General features: G+C 53.6%; 2 protein-coding genes across 4 annotated transcripts; one reads left to right on the top strand and one right to left on the bottom strand.

Moving 5' to 3' along the window:
- Window positions 1–401: 401 nt before the first annotated feature.
- Window positions 402–7500, bottom strand: ACTMAP (actin maturation protease). Of its 3 annotated transcripts, XM_059904022.1 has the most exons (6): window positions 6444–7497; window positions 3765–3833; window positions 3118–3242; window positions 2620–2749; window positions 2455–2525; window positions 402–1647 (listed from the first exon to the last, which is right to left on the bottom strand). In XM_059904022.1, the coding sequence occupies exons 1-6, from the start codon at window positions 6761–6763 to the stop codon at window positions 1310–1312; spliced, it is 1053 nt and encodes a 350-aa protein (XP_059760005.1). In that variant the 5' UTR covers window positions 6764–7497; the 3' UTR covers window positions 402–1309. The 3 variants fall into 3 exon arrangements, with proteins under 3 accessions (XP_059760005.1, XP_059760006.1, XP_059760007.1); XM_059904023.1 differs by lacking the exons at window positions 2455–2525; window positions 2620–2749 and having other exon boundaries at window positions 6444–7499; XM_059904024.1 differs by lacking the exons at window positions 402–1647; window positions 2620–2749 and having other exon boundaries at window positions 2461–2531; window positions 6444–7500.
- A 317-nt stretch (window positions 7501–7817) lies between these two features.
- SNRPA (small nuclear ribonucleoprotein polypeptide A) lies at window positions 7818–18478 on the top strand. The gene is made up of 7 exons (XM_059904560.1): window positions 7818–7891; window positions 8349–8443; window positions 11233–11405; window positions 13639–13818; window positions 15798–15971; window positions 16423–16511; window positions 18102–18478. The coding sequence occupies exons 2-7, from the start codon at window positions 8371–8373 to the stop codon at window positions 18259–18261; spliced, it is 849 nt and encodes a 282-aa protein (XP_059760543.1). The 5' UTR covers window positions 7818–7891; window positions 8349–8370; the 3' UTR covers window positions 18262–18478.
- Window positions 18479–18530: the final 52 nt, after the last annotated feature.

Raw genomic sequence — 18530 nt, 5'->3', positions numbered from 1 at the left:
ACAGTGCACCAGATAACAGTGCCAACCAGGGTGTCAAGGCTGGGGTGGGTAAGAAACACTACACTGTAGTTTCTAATAAAACCCTTTGTTGGGCATGGGGGACACAGCAGTGACCAAGACAGATCTGTTCCTCCCCTTTCTGAACGGATGCAATAGGTATTCGTTAAATGCTCTCTCTCTTTCCCTGTCCCCCTCCCCCATCTGTATAGGTACACTCTGCCTGGTTTGAATCCCGGCCCTGCCGCTTGCCAGCCATGTGACCTTAGGCCAGTGACTGCACTTCTTCAGGCCTCAGTCTCTCCATCTGTCAAACAGGGAGGATCTAGTACCTTCCTTACAGGGTTGGAGGATTTGATGAGTTAACAGGGGTAAAGGGGTTGGCACAAATAACTAGTCTTAGAGGCTTTTGCTTTTGTTTTTAAATCAGGAGAACACATAGCTGGAGGAGGTGCTCAGCCCGAGGGAGTCTTCCCGGAGGAAGTGACAAGGAGCCAGGGTAGAGCGGTTCCAGAATTGTGTGTAACACAGGGCCGGGGGGTGGGGGAGACAGGACACCCTAGGCACCTGAGAGGCCACTATGCCTGGCTGGTGGCAGAAAGCGTGAGGAAGAACAGCCTGGGGTAAGGGAGGTGACCTGGGGCGGGGCGAGTTTAGTCCCTGCCCTGCAAGAAGTATCGAGGAGGTAGGTGCTGGAGGCTTCTCTGGAGGGGAGTGCTGAGACCTGGTTTGCATTTTGTTTTTTGGTTGTGCTGCGTGGCATGCAGGGTCTCAAGTCCCCACCCTCCCACCCCCCACCCCCGACCAGGGATCGAACTGTACCCCCTGCAGTGGAAGCGCGGAGTCCTAAACACTGGACCGCCAGGGAAGTCCCTGGTTTGCGTTTTAAAAGGCTTCCCCGGCTCCACATGGACACTGGGAAGCAGCAAGGGGTCCAGAGAGAGGGGCAGACAGCAGCCAGAAACGGGCGGCTGCAATACCGAGGCGGGGTGCACAAGCCCTGGGGTCTGAGCGGTGGGCAGTCTCTCTCTTGCAGAGAGGGAGCTTGTCTGCGGGGCTCCTGGCTATAACCCCAGCCCAGAGTAGGTGCTCAATACTGTGGGGACGGGCTTGGGGGAGCTGAGGCCCAGGATTGGGACTGGATGGACTCCGGGGGGGGGGGACCCTGCATGAAGGATCTCTGGATGGAGGTCCTCAGAGATCCAGCCCAAGCCCCCAGGCTGTCGCACAGAGAAGATGGGGCACTCTGCGAAAGGCGACACAGCCGAGCTGTGGCTGCGCCCCGTCACCCCGGGCTCGGGGCTGCAGCAGGCTAGTGGCTGGAGTCCCGTGGTCGCAGGAGCAGGGCCTGGCCGCAGAGGCCGGCCCGCAGCCCGCCGACGGGCACCACGTACTCCCGGCCATCGGCGGCCCGAGAGGGCGAGAAGTCCGTCAGCTGCAGGTTGCTGGCCCGGACTTGGTCGTAGTCCCACAGCTGGTAGTGCCAGCTCTTGCCCTGCTTGGCGAGAAGGTAGACGGCTCCTGGGGAGCCTTCCTCTGGCAGGGACGGCGGCTGGCGGGGCGTGCCGGGCGCCGGGTGGAACAGGCCTGGCAGCTCAGGGTCCTCGTCGTAGCCCGGGCTGGGCGTACCCTGCGCACCCAGCAGGACCCCTGGGAGGAGAGAGGGAGGCTGAGTGGGAGCTGAGCCCTGACAGGGGCTGGGGCTCCCTGAGTCCCACCGCAGCCCTCCAGGGTAGGTGCTGCCTCCATCCCCACGCTGTCACAGAGAGGTCAGCACGGGCCAGCAGGCAGACAGCTCGGCCGGGATTTGGACCCATGGTGTTGGGCTCTAGAGCTGCAGGCATTTTAAGTCCGGCCTCCAACGGCCTGTCAGCACAGGGAGGTGCTGAGGCGGCACTGAACAGAGCAAACATCGTCACCTAGTTGTCACCAGCTGTCCAGAAGAGCAATGCTCAGAGAGGCATGCACACAAGAGAGCCTCCGTCCAGGCCACCTGACGTGCAGCTCTGGCCTCCTCTCAGGCAGGTGGGAAGACGAGGATGCCGACCGTAGCTAACACTTCCTGAGACGTGTAACATACCAGGCACCGTTCAAAGAGTTTTACGTCCTCTGCCTATGATGTGGGTGCTACTGTCGCCTTGATCTCCAGATACAGGGCAATGGAGGCCCAGAGTCACAGAGCCTGGAAGTGGCTGGACCAAGTCTGCAGCCCAGACTGTCTGATCCTTGTCTGCGCTCTGAGTTTCTGTTTGTGGAAGACCCTGATTGGCGGACACTGAAGTACCTGTTACTGGCCAGGTCCCTGCTAAGTACCCTGTAGGGACAGGGACGGCCCAACCCTGGTGCCTGCCTTGGGTAGTGGGGAGGTGCCAGTGCGAGGGTAAGAATGTGAGGAGGGGAGACAGGGGGCTGGGGAGATCCAGGGTGAGGGCACAGGGCATGGGAGGGGGGACCCACCTGAACTCACTGCCCAGTGGGCCTTGTGGCCCTTCCTCTGACACGGCTCGTGGTTGAAGTCCTCGTCATAGCTGGCACTGGGGTTAAGGCCAAAGCTGTGGTGCGACCCTGGGACCCACCCGTCTCCACCCCTGCCCTGCTGCTCCCTTCCTGGCCCTGGGATACGGGATAAGCAGGGGATGTCCGGCGACGAGGTGCTGCAGGACGTGGTCTCTGTTGGGACCACCCAGGCCGCCGTAGAGCACCTCTGCCTGGCAGCCCAGTGCCTCTTGGGCCAGCCTGCCCATGTCAGTCACTGCAGGGACAGAGCAGACACAGAAGGAGCGATCGCTGTGTGCCTGGCACCACGCCAAAGGCTTTCGGGAATCAACGCCTATAACTCTCGCCTTAACCATCACCTCTCTGAACAAATGCAGCAAGTGAGGCACAGAGAGGGTAAGCTGCTTGTCCATGGCCACACAGCAGGAAATGGCAGAGCTGGGCTGGAAACCCCAGGTGGCCTGACTCCAGAGTCCACCTTGTGACACTCTGCTCTACTGGGGGGGGGGACAAGGGCCCAAAGAATGGAACAAAGCCCCCTTATGTGCCCGGTGTGTCCTCGCCAAGCTCTCCAGTCCCCTCCTGCAGCACACCTGGCTTGAATCCCTTCCACACCCAACCTACCTGAGAACATCTCCCCCTGGGCCGTGTAACCTCTCTCCATGGCCACCTGCACCAGTCTCTCCAGGGGGGTGCCGCTGAGGGGCGCCAGGAGAGTGCCTGCCATCCACAAGGCCACCAGCCCGCACCTGGGGAGACACAGGCCCAGCCCCCCAACCCCTAACTCGTGTCTTTCCTGGGCCCCCTCTCGCCTGGAAACTGGAGTGTGGGGAACAGGTTTGCCGCCCTGGGGGAATTCCCTTCTCCTCTCCCAGGCCAAGTGGGGAGACCTGACTCCCCCTCCTGGGACAGAGGCTGGCCAAGGCCTGAACCAGGGCTGGAGGGCTGGGGGTGTGGGTGGGAGGGTAGGGAGAGATGTCACCTGGGCTTCTAGGAGGAGCAGGTGCCAGGGTGGCGTCAGAGATAATGGACCAGGTTCGTTTGATCACTTGCTTATTCGTTCCAACTGTTTACTGCACATGCACCCAGGACCCTCACCTGGTAGGTTCCCCCTCTCCCTCCCCTCCTTGGCCTCCTCCTTCTCCCCAGGCTGCCTGGGATGAACCCACTCTTCCCACACTCCTGGGTCAATCCTCACAAAGCCTGATGAGGGCAGAGGCTCAGAACACACGGCCGGCCAAGGCGTTGGGGTCCCGGATTAGGGCACGTACTGAGGGCCTTCTTGGATGAGGGAGGGCAGGTCAGCACAGAAGAGGATCCACTGCAGGTCACTTCTGAAACTGAATCACAGTCGCATTCAGGTCATGCGGGAACCAGCTCCTAGGGTCCCCCCCATCGAGGGCTGGCTGGGAGTGGGGTGTCAGGGATGCTGAAGGAGGAACGTGGGCCCAGCTGTCCTGAGGCCCGAGGGCCGCTCTTGGCTGGGTCAGACTTCCTTCATCCCTGTTGAGACCCCGCCCCCACCCCAGCCTCAGTTTCCACATCTGCTCAGTGGGAATCATCCTTCTGCCTGCTGCTCCCTGCTCTTTCCCTCAGTTACTGAAGAGGCAAAGAGCAGATGTGCAAAAGCTTTGCAACTAGGAGCTAGAGGGATTAAATTATTAGAAGGGGTGTCTCTACACCATGGATGAAAAAATTAATAGTCAATCTAAGAAAGAAAGAGAAAATTTTATTCGCGCCAACCTGAGGATTATAACCTGGGAGACAGTCTCTCAGAAAGCTCTGAGGACTGTTCCGCCTGTGAGAGATCAAAACACAGTTATATATAAGTTTTTGAGACAAAGGGTTGGTTATATGTCAAATGACATATTATTGACAGCTTACTCAATCCAGATCTACAAGTACAAAGCAAGTTATGGGTCATGGGTCATTGCGATCCCTTAACAAAATTAAGAAGGAAAGCTGTCTCCTAAGGAGTTGTGACCCTTGATGAGATCAAGAAGAAATGTTATCCCCTAAGGAGGTCTGGTTAATGCAAACGCACAATACACGCTAAATGGGAGGGAGGAGGCCCCAATGGGCAAAGAAAAATTTCATGTTTAAAATTCTCTAATCTTGCCATAAAATATGAATTTTATTTTATCAATACCCAAACTCTGAATGCTTTTCCCCTCTTAAACCTGTTTTTCAGGCAGTTAGATACGGTGGGAATCCCTTCCACTCAGCCTTGAGCAAAACCAGGTAACAAGTGCTCCAGGCCTAAGAGATCACCTTGATAGACTCCCCACACGCTTCCCCAGCCCCATTCCTGGGAAGGCCGCTCAGAATATTTTGGTGATCCCAACCCCTCCCTCATCTCCCCCACCAGGGCTCAGGAGGTGCCAGGCAATGTGCTTATATTTCTATCCCAAAGCCAGTGAAAGAGTAAGGCTGAGGGGGGCACCTTCCTGATGAGAGGAGATGATTATCACAGCACAGTGGTTCAAAGCAGGGAGCCCCAGTGCCATGCCCTTCCTCTCCTAAGCACTGTGGCTAAGTGACTTCACCTCTGTGAGCCTCAGTTTCCTCATGTGGAAAATGGGACAATAGTAGTTCCTATCTTGCAGGGGGAGGGATAAATTAGGAGTTTGCGATTAACAGATGCACACTACTGTCTATAAAATAAGCCCTACTGGACAACAAGGATCTACTGTATAGCACAGGGAACTATATAGTCAGTATTTTGTAATAACATATAAGGGAAAAGAATCTGAAAAAGAATATATACAGACATATATATATATGTTTTTACATATATATATATCTGAATCACTGTGCTGTACACCTGAAACTGACATGACATTGTAAATCAACTATATTTCAATTAAAAAAAAAAAACAGTTCCTGTCTCATGGAATTGCTGAGGTTAAATCAATAAGTAAAAAACACTTAGAACAGCACCTGGCATATAACAGGTAGTTGTTACTTGCATTAAATTTGCCTCATTATGGGGGAATTCCCCAGCGGTCCAGTGGTTAGGACTCTGCACTTCCATTGCAGGGGGCACGGGTTCGATCCCTGGTCAGGGAATTAAGATCCCGCAAGCTGCACAGCACGGCCAAAACAAAAAACAAACAAACAAAAAATTTGCCTCACTATGGTTGGGGCGTTTAGTGCAGATTATAAACTTGTCTAGAGAGCTGGAAGTTTCTTCAGTGAGTCTGGGCAGGTCACTTGTCCCTCTTCCCTTCAGCCCCAGCCCAAGTCTAGCCCCCTCCCCTCCTGCCTGATCTCCTGGTGCTCCAGCTTCCTCCTGGGCCCCTAGACTCCAATCTCACCACTCTACTCCTCAAGGCAGTCTCTCTCCCTCCCTGGAAGGGCACAGATCCATTCCACAGCTCCCCAGTGCCCTCAGGACGGTCCACCTTCCTTCACACGCCCGCCTCCCCGCCCCCCATGCCCTGCGTGGTCTGCTCCTGCCCACCTGGGAAACCCACATGTGCCACCTCCTCTGTCCCAATAAAGAAATATTTGCAGGTCCTTGAAAAGAACATCTCTTCATGTCACTCTGGGCACAAGCTGTTTACTCTCCTCATCACGTACCCCGGCATAACTTGCTCGACAGCACTCAGGGATCCCCTCCTTCAGGAAGGCCCCACTGACCCCCCAGCCTCGGTCAGGCACTCCCTCTGGGCTCCCTCCTCACGGCTCTGACCACTCTGGGCTGTCACTGTTTGGTGGAGGAAGGGATCTGTCTCTCCCACTGGACGAGGTGCTCTTGTGAGGGCAGCTTTCCTCATTGCTGAAGACACACCGCCACTGAAGGGGTCTAAGAAAGGGGGCTGAAGCAGTCAGACTGTTTGACCTTGAGGAAATGGGAAACCCCAAGAGGAGATGGCAGCAGTGATCTGGGGACAAGTGGTTGGATGAGACCCTGGGTGGGTGGGTGGGAAGGGGGATGGGGACCTTACCGGTTCTTGTGCAGCTTCAGGAGCCTCTTCACGTCCTCTCTGCTCCTGGGGACTGGGCCGGCCCTCTCCAAGGCCTCCTTCAGGAGCTGGCTCTTCTCCAAGCCGAAGACGTGAGGGGGAGAAAACCCGGTGGTAGGGGGTGGAGGCGGCAGTGGGGGTGGTGGGGGAATAGGGGTCTGGAGACTTGAGGGAGAAGGTGGAAAAGCTAATTCCGGGAGATTTGGGGGTAGGAGAGGAGGTGGAATTATGGGGGCCTGGGATGCAGGGGTTTGGGGAGGAGGAATTGGTGGCTCTAAAGAAGGAGAGCATGGAGAAATCATTTTGGGGTCTGTGACTTGGGTTGGAAGATCGAGAATGAGAGAGGGAAGGATCCTCCAAAATGTGCTGGTCGCAGGGATGGAGATTTGGAAGGTTTTAGAACTGAGTTCCAGATTTTGGGTGGTGAGCAGTGGAACTGAAAAAACCAGGGCTAAAATCTGGAACCTTGGGAGCTGGGATTGAGGCTGACTTAAATCACAAGGAATCTGAGGGTTAACGGGGTCCTTTAACGTGGAACCAGATTTGTGGTATAAGTTGGGATGCAGGGCTCAAGGAGTGACACTTAGTAGGAGTTAACTTCTTATCCCTGGCTAGATTTGGAAACCTGGCGTTCAATTTCAGGACATGAAAGCTCAGGCCTGCGACGAAGCACCTAAAGCGTGGGATTGACGGCCACAGTGCTAAAGACTTGGGGAATTTAGAACAGATCGCCCCTTCGCATCCCAGACCCGAGTTTGGAACCTTAGAGCTGACCTTTGAGTCAGAGGTCAAGAGGTCAAAAGGACACCTGGCAGGGAAAACAGCCTAGTCGTGGAGAAAGTCCTGAAATCAGAGCGCAACAGGAAGAGTCTTGTGGGTTGGGGAAGGCTCATAGATCGGAGGTCGTTGGGAGCCGCGATACCGCTGGGATAGGGTACGGAGTCGCGACGTAAAACGCGCCTCCCCTTCCAGCAAAATGGCGGCCGCGGCGCACAACCTTTCCCAAACCCGGAGGTAATACTCGTAACTCGTGTCCGACCCTTTAACAATCACGTGACACAGAACGCGTAGCGGCTGGGGAGAAGTGAGGCTTCCAAAGAAAGGCCTCCGAAAGACTGTCGCGAGAACCGCGTTCCGATTGGCAGGAAGCGCGAGAGGGGGTGTGGCCTTCACTGATTGGTCCGTAGCCCCGGGTGCCGCAAAAGGAGGAAGGCTTGCAGGCGGTGGGCGGAGTTTTCCTGCTGAGGCGGGAACCCAAGTGCCGTTCTGATTGGCAAAAATCTGGGCCCAGGATTCTGATTGGCCAAGCTACCAGGTTTCCGCGCAGGGATTGGTTTGTAGAAAGACAAAGGCGGGACCAGGAGAGGAAGTTTTGTGGTCGGCGCTCAGCAACGTAGCAGAAGTCCCTTGCGGGAGCTGAGACTCTTTCGGTGAGTATTCTTGGGCGCTGGCGGCCGTGGGCGCCTGGCGGGGGAGGGCTTGGCGCCCGGGTCTCCCCGCGCCCCGTGTGGGGGAACTCTTTTCCTGCTGCTCGAGGACAGGGCTCTGCAAAGTCGTCCCTCCCTCCTTAACTGCCTCTACATCCGGGCTTTTTCTCTTGGACCGCCTTTGAGGTCGTGGGCCAGTGGGAATCGCCACCTAGGACACTCGCCTACTGAGTCGCGTAGAGCATTCTGGGACTCGTAGTAAACCTCACGAGATTTCCCTCACCACGCGGGGAGGAGAAGCGGTGTCCTGCGTTTGCTTTGTTTTCCGAGCTGTTCTTCCCTCTTCCCTTCTCTCTGCTTTACCTGACTTCCTCTTGAAAGGAAGATCCCTAAACAGCCCGCGTTGGGTCGAAGGATTTGCAGAAACCCAGAGCTGAGTGGGACTTTTTCATTCTTTCAGCCCTACCTCAGCAACTCACTCCATGGCAGTTCCCGAGACCCGCCCCAACCACACTATTTATATCAACAATCTCAACGAGAAGATCAAGAAGGATGGTGAGTTCTCGGGATAGTCCGGACTCCAGGCTATCCCGCAAGAGCCGGCCCCCTCTTCTGTCCCCAGCATCCATGTCTCTTTCTCAGCCTTGTCCACTCAAACTGTTAGAGTTAACCCCTCGGCCTTTGCACATGCTGCTTCCTCTGCCTTTCACATTTCCTCAGTTCATCTTACGCTCTGCCCATTAACCTGGTCACTTGCTCATGCTTCAAGGTTTCAGCTCACAGGACCCCTCCTCCAGGATGCCTTCCCCCTCCCTTTTCCGCCCACGTGCCTGCCTCTGACTTCCCATAACCCTGGACATCCCCCTTCAAGCCCTGATTGTTCTGGGCTGTCATGGGGCTGTCTCTTTCCTGGCCTGTGAGCTCCAAGAGGGTAAGAACTGCAACTGTCTTGGTCAGTGATTAGCCCACAATGAAATGTTTCATTTCAAAATGAAAATGAAATGAACAATAATGATGGCTAACACTCGGTACCAGGTGCTGACATAAATATAAATCTTGGTTACTTTTAACTTTCACAGCAACCCTGCAGGAGGGACCTGTTGGATTAGGAAACTGAGACTTAGGGGTGATATGATTTGCCCAGGGTCACACAGCACTGAAAAGTGGTTGACACCACCAGTATGGAGTTCTGCTTAAGAACTCAATTCTTGACATCAGACATACTTTTCCATTTTCTTGAGCAAGTTACCACTTTTTGTTTACACTCATTTTCTATATAGGAAGACTGGGCAAAGTCATATCTTCTCTGTGTGGGTGTTATGGGGATTATATTAGCTAGACTTCCATTCAGCTTCTTTTTATGGTGCCCAGCGGTTAGTAAGGGTTGGATAAGTGTTAGCTCTTATTATTGCCTCAAGAAAATTGTTAGGAGAACCGAAGGAGCTCGCTGGGATTAAGTTTGACGTTACCGATAAAGTTTCTGTTGAAGATAATAAAACGAGCCACATAAATCCCTCATATACTTTTAGAACGTTGTGCCCAGCCAGTGCTTTGTGGAGCTGGGGACACACTGGTGACTGAGACAGTCCTGGTCCTAGCTTCATGGAGCCACAGTCCAATAGGGATGACAGACCTGCTACCAGACAGTGATATCCCAGAGTAGCCAGGGCCATGATTGGGGAAGCACAGGCAGAGTAGTCAGGGTTGAGATGGGGCACCTAGAAAGAGGTATTCATTCAATTTCATAGAAAAGGAGACATTTTGGAAAAGCCTAACAGGTAGAAGAAGCAGTATTTATGTTATGATGTGGGGGAAGAGAGTTCCTAACCTGGACCAGCACGTGCAAATATCCAGGGGCAAAAGAGAGCCCAGGGCATTCTGGGAACTACATGTACTGTAGTTTTGTGTGTCTGAGACTTAGAGGCCTATGACTCATGGAGAACGTTCCAGTGAGCGGTGCACTCTGGCTCATGGGGCCTTGTGGGCCGGGTGAGGCGTTGGACTTTGTCCCGAGGGCTTTGGGGAGCCAGGCAAGGGATGCAGTTGTGAAAGATCTTTCCAGCTGTGGAGGGTGAACTTGAGTGGGCAAGAAAGGAGACTGGGGAGAGGCCCAGGGTCCAGCGGAATGACTAAAGCCCAAACTGGGTTCATGGGGATGGGGAGTGGAGACAAAGCACAGAAATGTCATCAGAATTTTTGGCTATTTGCTTCCTTCTTTACCCTGCCCCGCCTTTTCTTTCCTCTCCTATATCTCTTTGACCAAGCATCTTAAGCTCAGATACCTTCTTTGCATAAGACTGGTACCCTTTTCTGGCTGTCAGGTGTGGCAGTTTGCTAGTGAGGTATGGTGGTACTGGGTTCAGATGGACTTGGGTCCTTGTCCCTGTCCTGGTCCTGGCTCTTCAGGGTCTTCCCAGCACCCTTGGGATACTCCTCCTGGGCCAGTGACAGATCCTCTGAGAGCTTCTATCCATGTTAGTAAAATTGAGACAGTTATAACCGCTGCTTCATGGAGTAGTTGTAAGAATTTAGTGAAGTTATTTCCATAAATCATTTAATGGTACCTTTATTCATGCAAATGGTTTTGGAGGTTTGTGTGCTGGTGACCGTACTGCTCATGGGGATAAGGTAATAAGACAGGCTTGTAGCTCTTCAGAAGGAGAGCTAAACAACAAGTAAACAAACATGATGTCAGGAGGTGGGAAATGCCATGAAGGAAGAGCAAGCAGGGTCCCAGGAGTGGGGGAGAGTGATATGAGAGGGCACTTATTTACACAGGGCGGTCAGGGAATGCCTCAGGTGGCAGCCTATCTGCTGAGCCCTGGTTGAATGGAAGGAGGCCATGTACACATCAGAAGGATGCTCCTAGTAGAGGGAGCAGCCAGCGCAAAGGTCCTGAGGCAGAGTTGCTGTGATGGCCTGAGAAAGGGCTGGAAGGCCAGTGTGGCTGGAGGTATGAAGGCCAGTGAAGGTGGAGTGTGGGGAGAGATGAGGTGGTAGAAGTCAGCCAGGGCCGCATCAGAGGGGCGTGTGTCAAGGTGCTGGAGACAATGAGAAGAAGTGCTCGCGTTTATCGAGCATTTACCGTGTGTCCTTTGTATGTGTGACTCACGTTGCTCGTACAGCGACATTGTGGGGTGGGTACTGTTACCGTCGATCTCTTACAGAGGAGTGCACGCGACCACTTGAGTGGTTCTGGGCTGCTGCTGGTATTGCTCTGTACTCATCAGTGGGCTGATGGTTTCCCTCCTGGGCTGCGTCTTCTCTGTAAATGGGAGCTCGAGACGCAGGACATGATAGCAAGGCCTCCAGTCACCTATGGGTCTTTCCTCCCCCCACCGCAGAGCTGAAGAAGTCCCTGTACGCTATCTTCTCCCAGTTTGGCCAGATCCTGGATATCCTGGTGTCACGAAGCCTGAAGATGAGGGGCCAGGCCTTTGTCATCTTCAAGGAAGTCAGCAGCGCCACCAACGCCCTGCGCTCCATGCAGGGTTTCCCCTTCTACGACAAGCCCATGGTGAGCACCGGGCGTGGAGGGTGTGGGTGTGTGCCTGTGCAAGGTGCTGCTGCAGGCTGGGTGGCTCTGCACTTCCTGTCGCCTGTGGTCCAGACCATTGAGGACGGGAGTTTCTCTTGCTGGTCCTCAGCATCCACTGTGCACTGCGCTGGGGCTGTGGAAGCACAGTGATCAAGGGAAGGCCCAGCTGTACCCTCTCGGGGCCACAGTGCAGTTGGAGAGACACGCCTGCCTCCAGATGGCGGCGACCGGGAGGGGTCGGGGCTGGGACCGGGCAAGTGCACAGAGCTGGGGGAGCTTAGGAGCGGCCTCTCACCCATTCTGGGAGTTTGCCGGGAAGCCTTTCTGGATGAGTAAGACTTGGAGAAGAGTAGCTGGAGGAAGAGAGGGAGAAAGACAGTGGACTAAGGCCTGGAGATAACCAAGGGCACGTGTAGTTGAGGAAGTGAGTCAAGTTCCCTTAGCTGGAGTGAAGGCTGGGACGTGGTGGGAGGGCCTGGCCTGGAGAGCCAGTCAGAAGTCAGGCTAAGGAGCTGGAGTTGGTCCTGAAAGTGGACTTGATTCCGAGGGTGCTGGGGAAGCAAGGGAGGGTTTGGGGGCTGCCTTTGGCTGTTGGGTAGGGGGGTTAGGAGGGAGATGGGGTTCCGTTGTGAAGGTGAGGCTGGGTCGGCTCCCAGGTGGTGGGGTTGGGCCGGGACCAGGGCAGGGGCCGTGGGATGGGAAGAAGTGGATTACGGATGTTCAGGAGGCCAAGTGGGCGGCCGTGGGGACTGCCGTCCAGGAGGTGAGGAGTGGCTTAAAGTCCCTGCCCCAAACTAGAATTCCTGCCGTATCAGTGGGAGATGTTTTTGGTTCTTTGGACTTTTTCCTTTGTTCCTCAGTCAGTTTTCCAGTTTCACCTGATTGTAATATGCTTCCCTGAACCAGTTCCCTTGGGGAGGTGAGAGAAGTGTCAGTGCCTGCAGGTCCCAGGCAGGTCGCTTCATGTGGAAGACCTTGGCCCCGGGTTTAGCGGGGCAGCCGGAGCCCTCACCGCCTTCTGGAGGGGGCCGCGCTGACTCCTGCCTGTTGTCGCCTCTGGGTGAGCGAGCCCACAGTTGCCACATCTTCCGTTGCTTCTCCGGAGCAGCCAGGAACTCACTTTTGAGGACTGAAACCAGTAAATCTTTTCGTGTGGCCCCTCCTCCCCTGCTTTTCTCTGAAATCATTGCTTGGACCATACGAAGCACTGAGCCACTGTGAGTTCTGTCAGTGAGTCCCGTCAACTCTACCTTCAAAACCTCTACCAAAAAAATAAAAGAAAAAAACCAAAAAGCCCCCAAAACAAACAAACAAACAAAACCCTCCACCCGTTCTTCTCTTCCCCTGCCACCCACCTGGTCCCAGCCGCCCCCCTACTCCCTGGTTCGACGCCTGCACAGGCCACTCTCCATCCTGTGGCCTCAGCGCTCCTTGGGAGTCACAGGTGAGAGCTCGTCACTCGCCTGCTTATGACACTCCATGGCTCCTGGCTTTCTCCCTCCTCATCTGTGTTGGCCTCCTTGCTTTTCCTTGAACACCCTGCACTCCTTAGCTCTGATGGCTGTTCCTTTGCTAGGATGCTCTTTTCCCTAGATGTCTGCGTGGCTCCCTCCCTCCCTCTGTCTCTACACCAGTGTTTTCTCACTGAGGTCTTTCCTGGCCACACTCTGAAAATTTCATTTCTTCTCAGCTCCTCACATCTCCTTCTCCAGTTCACTTTTTAATCTCTGTCATATCTTTCCCAGCAAGCAGACTCCATGAGAGCGGGGGCTTTTGTGTGATTTGCTCATTGCTGTACCGCCAGAGCAAATATAGGTGCTCCATAAACTGCCGAATGAATGAGATTTAGCCTGGAGACTCAGTTCTCTTCTTGTGTGATGGAAACCCCCCTGCACAGTGCTCCTGTCCTGACCTTGTTTCCTTCCTTTTGGGCCTGATGCTCGGGGCTGTCCCATCTTCCCTTCAGGATCTCAACAACCACTGACTGAGCACTTGCTGTGTGCCAGGCACCGTTTGGAGCATTTTAACTCATCGTCCTCACGATTGTCCTTTGAAGTGGGAAATACCGCAGTCCCTGTTTGACAGATGAGGACGTTGAGGCCAAGCGATTTCTGTGACATTACTCACCAAGCTCCTGGCAAGGTCTGATTTGGCATCCGGGTGGTCTGGCCCCAGACCAGTCTCCTTAACCCTTCTGCTCTCGGTTTGGCAGCGCATCCAGTACGCCAAGACTGACTCGGATATCATTGCCAAGATGAAGGGCACCTTTGTGGAGCGGGACCGCAAGCGGGAGAAGAGGAAGCCCAAGAGCCAGGAGACCCCGGCTGCCAAGAAGGCTGTGCAGGGTGGGGCGGCCGCCCCTGTGGTGGGCGCCGTGCAGGGGCCTGTCCCGGTGAGCTGGGGCCCAGAGGCGCGGCCTTCTCACCACCAGGGCTTCCTCAGCCACGTGGGCTGGCTTGGGGGTGGGTGGGGAGGGGTCTCCCCTTGTGGATTCAGACCACCCCCCCTTCCATTTTTCTTAGAGAGATTGTGTACCTGTCTCTAGGGAGGGGTTCAGCATGTGAGTGACGGTATCTCCACTTGGAAATGTCTGTGCCTGCCTGCCTGTTTCTCAGGATCTTTCTCTGTGTCTCAGTCTTTTGTTTTCTCTTTCTCCTTGACCTTGATTTTGCTGTCTGTGTCTTCTAAGTCAATGTCTGTGTAGAAAATCCAGAGAAAACTACTAAACAACTGTTAGGATTAAAAAGAATTTAATTTAACAAGGTCACCAGATATAAGGTCAGTATGGAAGAAGTCAGTTTTATTTCTACATGTTGGCCACAGACAAGTAGACTTCAAATTGAAAAATAGCTCCGAGGAGTAAATTCAACAAAAAATGTGCAAGGCCACCCACTGAAACTATAGAACATGGCTGAGCGAAATTGGAGACGAACTCAGCAAATGGATAGGAAGACTCACTGCTATTAAGACTTCAGTTCTCTGCAAATTGATTTAAAATTCAACATGATTCCAATCAAAATCCCAACAGGGACTTGTGGGGACAGACGGGCTGTCTGTAAATGTCTGGAAAAGCAAAGCAAGGCAGACGAGGAGAACAAAGCTGGGGGCCTGCAGTATATAGTAATCAAGATGGTATGGTATTGGCATAAGGGTAGAAAGATGGACCATTGGGCAGAATAGAGTCCTGAAACATCCACACGTGTATGTAGTCACTCCATGTATGTCAAGGTACCACTTGCAGTCCAGTGGTAAAAGGGCTTTTTTCCCTAATAAATGATACTGGGCCAATTGGTTATCTGTAAGGGGAAAAGTTAGCCCTGCCTTAACAATGTATAAGTTACTTTGAGGTGAATCATAGACCTGAACGTGACAGCTACAACAATAAACGTTCTAGAAGAAAACAGGAAAATGTCTGTGACCTTGGTGAGGGCATAAAGAGTGGAAACATCCTGTTTTCTAAACAGGATATAGAAAGCACAAAGTATTAAAGAAAAATGGACGAATTGGACCCACTCAGGTCTCCGAACCTCCACATCAGCTTTTCTGATGGGTTGCACTCTATTTTGTCTTGTGTCGGTGATGGTGTCTGGCTTACCATCGAGCTTCGCCACTCTTACCCTCTCCACTCTTCTGTGCCCAGCTTTCTGTCCACCTTTGACTCTTAGATGTGATTCCAGCTCCTGTCTCCCCTGGGTGCACATGCTCTTGGCCTTCAGGCTGTCTCCCTTCCCCTTGCCACCAGCCCTCCCACGTCTTCATGCACCTGCCCTGACCATTCCCAGCCACCTCTGCCTTCCACTGTCTGTTCTTTGGGTCTGTTTCTTTTTCCATGAAGTTTATTTTTAGAAGCAGGAGTACAGCATGCTGCTTACAGTGTTTATTTCCACCCCTTTTAGTTGATAATGTTTTTATTTTTTTTCCTAGGCTATTTTTCTACTCATATGTCTCTAAACAAAGTTAGGCCGTTCTGGCGATTTTTTTTTTTTTTTTTTTTTTTTGGTCACGCCACATGGCATGCGGGATCTTAGCTCCCCGACCAGGGATTGAATCCGCGCCCCCTGCAGTGGAAGCTCAGAGTCCTAACCACTGGACCGCCAGGGAAGTCCCCCTGACCAATTTTATATGTTAAAAAAAAATTTTTTTTAAACCTTTGATTTAATGTCTGCTGTGACTTTGGGTTTGTTTTGCTCCATCCATCCCTTTTTGGGTGTCTTTTTTGCCTTTTCCAAGACTAGATCTTTCTCCCTGTGTCTCTCACACCCTGGGTTTCCTGTAACAACCTTTTCTTCTCTCTGTTGCCTGCTGACACTGAAAGCACGCCTCCTCCCACCTGCTGGCGCCCCTCTCAGTCCTGTCCTTCTCTCCCTGCAGGGCATGCCGCCGATGACTCAGGCGCCCCGCATCATGCACCACATGCCGGGCCAGCCTCCCTACATGCCGCCCCCCGGCATGATCCCGCCTCCGGGCCTCGCACCTGGCCAGATCCCACCAGGGGCCATGCCTCCACAGCAGCTTATGCCGGGACAGATGCCACCTGCACAGCCTGTAAGTGTCTGGTCCTCCTGGGGTCTGCTATAGTCAGAAGACAGGAATGGCAAGGGGCCGGTGGGAGCACTGTTTTAGGTTGGGTGGTCTGGGCAGGCCTCCCTGAGAAGGTGATACTGGAGGATGAGGATGTAGCAATGGCGTCAGGCCCTGGGACAGAAGTTGGTGTGTTTGTTGGAGCAGCTTTGGAAGGTCACGGTGAGGCTGGAGTGGGGGTGGGCTGCACCTAGGTTCATTTAGTGAACTTCTGAGCACCTGCTTATGGGCACAGCAGTGCTCTGTTGTGGCTTACAGTCTGGGGGGGGCAAGACAGGCAGCAACACGGGGTATGTCAGGTGAAGGACTAGAAAGAATTCAGGAAGGGGCGGGGGTGGGGTGGGGCAGGGGCTGGAGAGCAGGAGGGCTGTAGATCCCCGACCAGACTCAATGGGCTCCCGTCGCTCTCCTGCAGCTTTCAGAAAATCCACCAAATCACATCTTGTTCCTCACCAACCTGCCTGAAGAGACCAACGAGCTCATGCTTTCCATGCTTTTCAACCAGTAAGTGGGGCCTGTGGCTGACCGGGGGCCAGAGGGTGATGGCCAGGAGGTGGCACGGTGGGGATGGGCGAGCCTCACAGCTCTGCTGGTGGAGTCCCAGGCCTGCTTGGGCTGCACAGGCGGGACAACGACTAGAGGTTACAAGGAGGCTGCAGTCGGGCCCGCAGCGGCGGGGTGTGGAGGGCAGCGGTGCAGGGCGGGTGGGCCGTCCTCTGCCTTCGTGGGGCTGCGGTGGCGGTCCAGGCTCTGGGTCTCATCTTTGCAGTCTCTAAATTGGACATAGGCAAGTCACACAACAGTGAGATGTCACTGAACACTGGCTAGACTGGTGGGAGTCAGCCTGTTTAGACGGCAAGTATGGGAGGTGGGGATGCTTGACGCCGCGTGCTCTGCAGATGGGATGCAGACCACTGTGGCCGTTGTGTAGGGTAACTGGCCACTGTTTAGTCATACTCACCTGGTGGCTTTGCTGCTTTTTTTTTTTTCTCCCCACATTTTTTTTTTATTGGAGTATAATTGCTTTACAATGTTGTGTTAGTTTCTGCTGTACAATGATGTGCATCAGCTATATGCGTGTATATATCCCCTCCCTCTTGGACCTCCCTCCCCCCCCGCCATCCCACCCATCTAGGCCATCACAGAGCACCGAGCTGAGCTCCCTGTGCTATACAGCAGGTTCCCACTAGCTATCTATTTTACACATGGTAGTGTGTTTATGTCAAACCTAATCTCCAATTCATCCCACCCTCCCCTGACCCCCCTGTGTTCACATGTCCATTCTCTGCGTCTGCGTTTCTATTCCTGCCCTGCAAATAGGTTCACCTATACCGTTTTCATCTGTACCTGTTTCTAACTGTATATCCTACAGAAATTCTAACACGAGGCCCCAGAGGCTGTGGGTAGGTCATTCCTCACAGTGTGGCAGGGAGCCAGAGGCAGCCTGGGAGAAGGGAGAGGTCAAGTGCAGGTGCTCGCGACTGCATGCCACGTGGCAGTTAGAGGGACCAGGAAGAGCAGCGTACATGGTTCTTTATACTAGTGCCAAGAGGCAATTTTGAGAAACAATAAAACAGAAAAAGAATACCATTCATTCATACACCATGTCCACAGAACAATGCATATTTTCTAAGGATACTCATGGAAAAAAGGATAACCAGTAAACATGAGGATGGTTGCCTAATGGGGAAGGAAGTAAGGAATGAGAAGAGGGAAGTGAAAGAAACAGCAGATCATGAAAGTCGGGATGGTGGTTATTTCTGGAATGGTTATTTCTGTGATTCCTTCGATTGGGAGAGGACGTGGAGGGTGGGGAGGGGGCAGTGTTCTTTGTCTTGATGGAGGTTATGGTTGCATGGGTGCTCATGTTAACAGTTTTCTTTAAATGGTATGTTTCCTTTGTGCACACTTTTTTATATTAGGGTTTATCAACTTAGCAACATACACATTTTGGGCTGGATAATTCTTTGTTATTGGGGCTGTCCTCTGCATTGTGGGATGTTTAGCAACATTCCTGGCCCCTACCCCCTGGATGCCAGAATGTTAGGGGGAAGTGCTAAGTCTGGATTCCTGAGGTCTCTGACCATCTCTCAGGTTCCCTGGCTTCAAGGAGGTCCGGCTGGTCCCAGGGCGGCACGACATCGCCTTCGTGGAGTTTGACAATGAGGTGCAGGCAGGGGCCGCACGCGACGCCCTGCAGGGTTTCAAGATCACCCAGAACAACGCCATGAAGATCTCCTTTGCCAAGAAGTAGCACCCTTTCCCCATGTCTCTGCCCCCTGTTCTGGGGCCACCCCTCCCCCCCTTGGCTCAGCCCCCTGAAGGTAAGTCCCCCTCGGGGGCCTTCTTGGAGCCGTGTGTGAGTGAATGGTCGCCACACAGCATTGTACCCAGAGTCTGTCCCCAGACATTGCACCTGGCGCTGTTAGGCTGGAATTAAAGTGTTTTTTTGAGGTTTGTTTTTTTCACAACCATTTGTTGTTTTTATTTTCTTGTCCTGTGTGTTTCCCTTCCCTGCACATC

This window comes from Balaenoptera ricei, chromosome 19, assembly GCF_028023285.1.
Source record: "Balaenoptera ricei isolate mBalRic1 chromosome 19, mBalRic1.hap2, whole genome shotgun sequence".
NCBI classification, from domain to species: domain Eukaryota; kingdom Metazoa; phylum Chordata; class Mammalia; order Artiodactyla; family Balaenopteridae; genus Balaenoptera; species Balaenoptera ricei.
This window is presented reverse-complemented; position numbering and strand designations above follow the sequence as displayed.